Source organism: Canis lupus, chromosome 3, assembly GCF_048164855.1.
Source record: "Canis lupus baileyi chromosome 3, mCanLup2.hap1, whole genome shotgun sequence".
Taxonomy (NCBI): Eukaryota; Metazoa; Chordata; class Mammalia; order Carnivora; family Canidae; genus Canis; species Canis lupus.
Window position 1 is genome coordinate 25,737,168 of NC_132840.1, and position 6,000 is coordinate 25,743,167.

The 6,000-nt window shown below is 44.1% G+C and overlaps 1 protein-coding gene across 4 annotated transcripts in view; it reads right to left on the minus strand.

Moving 5' to 3' along the window:
- UBE4B (ubiquitination factor E4B) overlaps positions 1-3,885 on the minus strand; it is a 125,113-nt gene extending 121,228 nt beyond the window's left edge. For 2 of the 4 annotated variants that reach the window (XM_072819701.1, XM_072819700.1), the window contains exon 1: positions 3,152-3,885. In XM_072819701.1, the coding sequence (XP_072675802.1) occupies positions 3,152-3,175 (24 nt within the window). In that variant the 5' untranslated portion in view covers positions 3,176-3,885. The remainder of the gene's footprint in view (positions 1-3,151) is intronic. The other 2 variants (XM_072819704.1, XM_072819702.1) reach the window with 2 other exon arrangements.
- Positions 3,886-6,000: the final 2,115 nt, after the last annotated feature.

The following is a 6,000-nucleotide window of genomic DNA, read 5'->3' on the forward strand; positions in this document are numbered from 1 at the left end:
ACCATGAATGCATTATGAAAAACAACACTTCTACAAAAAAACTATGTAGATCAAGCATGTTAGTAGGATATGTATATGGAAGCTGCAGTGAATTTACTGTCAGTTGTTAAGCAATAAAATAGAGTAGAAAGTTTTTCTAGATCAGGCACCTTGGGTTTGAATTCTACCTCTGCTACTTCTAAGCCAGATCACTACAGACAAGTCAGTTAACCTAAATCTCAGCTGCCTCATCTATAAAACAAGGAAAATTTAAGGACCTGCTTGATTGCACTGCTGTATTTAATGAGACAATGGTTATAAAGTGCCTGGCACTGAGCAGGCTTTTAAGGCTGTTAACAAATATTGGTCCCTTTCCACTTAAAGAACACTTAAAAAGTACAAGGTCACATTTTCTGCATTTGGGAAAAAAGACTTACCACTCTTCTAAAACCTTGACCACACCCTAACTATCCTAGCCAGCCATCTTGAAGATGAACTAGGTCATAAAGAAGACTAAGCCAAAAAAAAAAAAAAAAAAAAAAAAAAAGAAAGAAAGAAAGAAAATAAGAAAAAGCAAATCATTTCAATGCAATTTCATCACCACACTTGATAAAGTTTAAAATACCTGTCCTGCCCAACTGATAGCATCATTTTGGTATATGAAGAACAACATATGAGTAGGCTACATTACATGAATGTAATGTACATAATGAAGCCTTGGAACGCAGGTTCCTGAAGAAAATGAACTTAGTCATGGACCTGCTCCATAGAGCCATGAACTCACTGTAACGTGCTACATAAATAAAAAACACAAGAAACGTAAAGAACTACTCTACTTACCACAAGAGAAGACAACTAAGAACTTCAGGTGATCTATGAGAGGGACCCATAATGTAAAATCTTCCGAAGCTCTAATATACCAATCTCTATTTCGTAGGGACTGTATTCTCAGAAATTTTCATTTTGTTAAAAAAAAATTTTTTTATTTATTCATGAAAGACACAGAGAGAGAGAGAGAGGCAGAGACATAGGCAGAGGGAGAGGCAGGCTCCCCGCCAGGAGCCTGATGCAGAACTTGATCCCAGGACTCCTGGATCACGACCTGAGCCAAAGGCAGACGCTCAACCACTGAGCCACCCAGACATCCCCATTTTGTTCAAATATAAAACTCTGCCTTACCTAATTGCCTAATTCAGACTGAAAGATTACTCTTACCTGTTTTCACCCTGAGATGTAGGTTTGAATTTTCAGCCATATAAACGTCTTATTTTCTAACCAAATGTCACCTACCATACCTGTGACACAGTTTCCACCAAGTGAGTAACAATACAAAGGCAAAAGCTCTGGAAACGTCTTTGTTGAGAACTGCGCACTTAATCCCAGAATTAAGGAAACGGATTAAAAAACAATAATACACTTAATGTGTTCTAGGTTCTGCTGAGAGTGAATTACCAGTTATTGGACTGTTCCTCTTCGTTCAGGCCACGTAATTGTCAAACAGAATCTTATGGTGATCTAATATTAGTGAATTTAGTTTTTCACATTTATTTCAATATTCTGTTGACCTTGAAAAATGTTTTCCTGATCTCTTCCACAATGATTACATTTGTTCCTATACAGTCACAAAAAAGTTACAACATCCTCAAAGATTGGTTAATGTGAAGTGCCACAGTGTAGATTAAGCAGTATCTTTAACTGGTCCCTATGCTTTATTGATTTGACAACAATTTCTTGGTGAAATCTCAAGTATGTAGAAACCTCTAAACCAGGAGTGACTTAGAGAATGTTCAGAAAAAAAAGTAACTTCTGGAAGCAAAGGACTACTAAAAAACATAAACTCTTTGCCTTAATTTACCCATTAGAATTAATATTAAAGAGAGGGAGGGCAGATTTTTAAAAATTACCTAAAACAAAGTGCCTTTAAGGGGACCTCTTGGAAGTTCCTACTTGAATCAAAGAAACCGTTTAATATTCTTCTAATTTTAGTTAAATTACAGTCCTGATGTATTTGAGAAAACGAAATAACACAGTATGAGCAATCCTGACTTTCCAAACAGCCAAGCATCACGACCCACAAAATTGTTTCCTTTTCTACCTGACATCTGAACTCACCACTTGCAAGCCCCATTCCTGGAGAATTGTAGTCCCTAAGTAAATATATTGACTCCTCTCACTAAAACTGAAGTATGTAAGTTTTATAGTTGAGCCAATCTGATGGATGACTACTTTCACAATACTGTAGGGAAGTTTTATATGAACTAGCGAAAGAAATTAGGAGGTAGAGTGAAGAGAGGGAGACCAGCAGGGGTCCTGAAAGGGAAGCTCCTAATTTGTAAAAAGGAAGGCAAAAGTGAGTAGAATCACAGAAAATTCCTTGTACCCTAATTGCCATTGTTTTTATGACAACCTTATTAAATAATCCTTAAAATATCAAGAAAGAGATCTGTAAAACTCCTTTCAGAAATGATACCAGGGGGAGTTTACAAAGTCATTTGCTTCCATTTGTTTCCTGTTCAGTGTCTGCTACAGCAAAAGCCAAGTTTGAAAGGGCCAAAACCAGAAAAAGGCAGAATGAAAGAGAGGTATGCCCGGGGTCATTAGTATCTGTTAAATTACAGAATTTAACTGGAATTCACTAAGCTTTTGAGAAGATATATATTTTAAATATCACAGAATCCGTCTGTAGGCCACCCCCGACACAAACGTATGTTTAACCAACTTGTACAATGCAATTGCCACACATACTTGGGATTTCAAATGCTTTAAAACACACACCTATACATTCTAATTCCACCCCAAATTATTCTTTAAATCTCTGCAGTAAGGCGCGCGTGCACGCGCGCGCACACACACACACCTAACTTGATGTAAATCTAGCCCTTCTTGCCCTAAACACCATGAGGAAAAGAATGAACGCCTCAATATGTTCTCTTTTTCAGACCCTGAAAGACTTGAAAAGCAGCAAATGGAGCTCAGAACGAAGCCAGATGGCAAGGTAGTACAGGGGAAGACAACTGAAGACCCTCTCCGAGACTCGTTTTATTCCCGGAAAATGTCATCTCCATTGCTTCCCCAAGCCCAAAGGCCAGGCACCACTGGCGCAATACCATCCCTGTCCAAAGCGCCAAAGAGTTGCCAACTAATCTCCCAAGGTGTCCCCCAACCTCCTCACCTCATCAGCGCTCAGCTCCTCCATCGCTTTCCTCTTAATGGTGAAAGGCGTTAGGGAGAGATCTTCTGTTCTTGAGACCAGGGCGGGAGGAGAGTGGAAGGTGTCTACCGGGCTGTCTGGTCCCCCGAATGGGGGAGGTTTCAGAATTGCATAGTCAGAGGTTAAAAAATAAGAACACGAGAGGCACTGAACCGCCTTGGCGTCGGTCACTCCAATCGCCCCAGAGACTCCTACAGCTGCTTGTGCCCCGAGCAGCCTCCTCTGGCCGCCACTGCTGCTGCTACAGGGTTATCTTAAGGCGCCACTATTGCCCTCTGCTTCCCAGGTTACCCAGACCAGGGACTCGGGTCTCCAGCTCGTCTCGTGCCCTGAGCCTGCTGTGTCTTCGTGGTGGTGGCACGGCAGGTGAGCTTCCTCCGGCAGATCCTGCTCTCCTTCCCACCCTTTGCCCCAGGCGGGAACTGTGCGACCGCAGAGTGGATGCCCCGAGGTAAGGCGACCCCAGAGCCGCCGAGGCAGAGCCTAGCACTGAAGAGGGAAGCCCCTCCCCTCCCAAAGCAGGCCGGCCACGCCCCGCCTCCACGCCGGAGCTCGGGCAGGGGGGGAGGGGGAGGACGGGACTCTCGATGCTCTGGATGGAAGAGTAAATCCTCCTACCCCTCCACCCCTACTCTTACCCCCTCGCCCCACCAAGTATTATTCATCAAAACAACAGGGCGGCCATCTTTGAAAGGGATCACGTGACCCCGCCAGAGAGGCGGGGCTCCTGGCCCCAGGACGAGGCAGCCAATGGGCCGCGGGCGTCGCGCCGCCGATTTCCTCTCGCCTGCGTCTCCTCCCGCCCCCGCCCCCGCCCCACCCCCTCCCCCGCAGCCGCGCCGGGCGGGGGAGGGGCGAGCGGGGCTGCGGGAGGGAGGGCGGGCGGCCGACGGCGCGCGGGGGGCGGGGCAGCGCGGTGCCATGGCGACGGCTCGGGGGCGGCGGGCGCGGCGGGCCGGGCCAGGTAGGCTCGGGGGAGCGCGGGGCGGGCGGGAAGCTGGGCGAGGAGGGGCCGCCGGCCTGCGCTGCGACCCCGCGGCGCCTCCCTTGTTCCCAGGCGCTGCTGTTTAGCGGCTCCAGCATGCAGACCGAGTAAAGGAAGGGGGAAGAAGACGTCTTCTGCCCGGGGCCCGCGTTCTCTAACGCGTTGACCGCTCACATCCTGAAAACCCTTTGGACCCTCTTCCACCCCCGCGGAGAAAGCCCGTTCGGAAGAAAACTCTAAAACAAGTACAACTTCATTTTATTCCACTTTCACCTTTTAGAGAGTTTCTGCTTTAGTGTTTGGGTTTTTTTTTTTTTTTTAACGTGTTCCAGAATGATGGTAAACATGAAAGTATAAATGATTGAGAGACCTGGAACGTTTTGAAGTGCCTGCACGTATGCAAGAAAGACTCTTGGAGTCGATGGAAAAAAAAAACATCCTTCCCTGCTCAAGAATACAATGGGGATATAATTGACATATAGCATCCTATCCGTTTTAGATGTACAACGTAATGATTTGTGGGGTTTGGAGAGGGTTTCTTTTTTTAAGCTTTTACTTAAATTCCAGTTAATAAAAAATAAATACGTTAATAAATTCCAATTACTTGATATACAGTGTAATATTAGTTTGGGGTGTACCATATAGTGATTCAATACTTTTCATGTAACACCCAGTGCTCATCACACACACAAGTGCACTCCTTCATCCCCATCACCTATTTCACCCATCCCCCCACCCCACCTCTCCTCTGATAACCATCAGGTTGTTTTCCATAGTTAAGAGTCTCGGTCTGGGTTTGCCCTTTTCTCTCTCTTCCTTGCTCATCTGTTTTGTTTCTTAAATTCCACATATAAGTGGAATTGTGTGGTATTTGTTTCTCTGGCGCCCTTATTTTGCTTAATACTCTAGCTCCATCCATGTTGTTGCAAATGGCAAGATACCATTCTTTTTTATGGCTGAGTATTATTCCCACCTCCTTATCCATTCATCATTTGATGAAGTCTTGGACTGTTTCCATAATTTGGCCGTTGTAGATAATGCTGCTAAAAAAACATCATGTATCCCTTTGAATTAATATTTTTGTATTCTTTTGGTAAATACCTAGTAGTGCAATTGGTGGAACATAGGGTAGTTCTATTTTTAACTTTTTTGAGGAATCTCCATGCTATTTTCCAGTGGCTGCACCAGTTTGCATTCCCACCAACAGTGGAAAAGGGTTTCTCCTTCTCCACACCCTCACCAACACCTGTTGTTTCTCTGTGTTGTAGATTTTAGCCATTCTGACAGGTGTGAGATGATTATCTCGTTGTAGTTTCGATTTGCATTTCAACATAATAATTTGCTGTATGTATACATTGCAAAATTATTACCAAAATTATTTAGTTAACATCTGTTGTCACATATAGTTACCTTATTTTTTCTTGTGATGAGAACTTTTAAGAGTTATTGTCTTAGCAATTTTCAGTACAATATACAATGCAGTATTGTGTATATATATATATATATATATATACACCAAATCTATAAAAGAGAATTATAGATTTAACTGTAGTCCCCATGGTGACATTACATCCCCAGAACTTTTTTTTTTTTTTTAATTTATGATAGTCACAGAGAGAGAGAGAGAGAGACATAGGCAGAGGGAGAAGCAGGCTCCATGCACCGGGAGCCCGACATGGGATTCGATCCAGGGTCTCCAGGATCGCGCCCTGGGCCAAAGGCAGGTGCCAAACCGCTGCGCCACCCAGGGATCCCCCCCAGAACTTTTATACCTTTTAACCACCTTATCCATTTGGCCCACCTCTTCTCTACTCTAGCGATCACC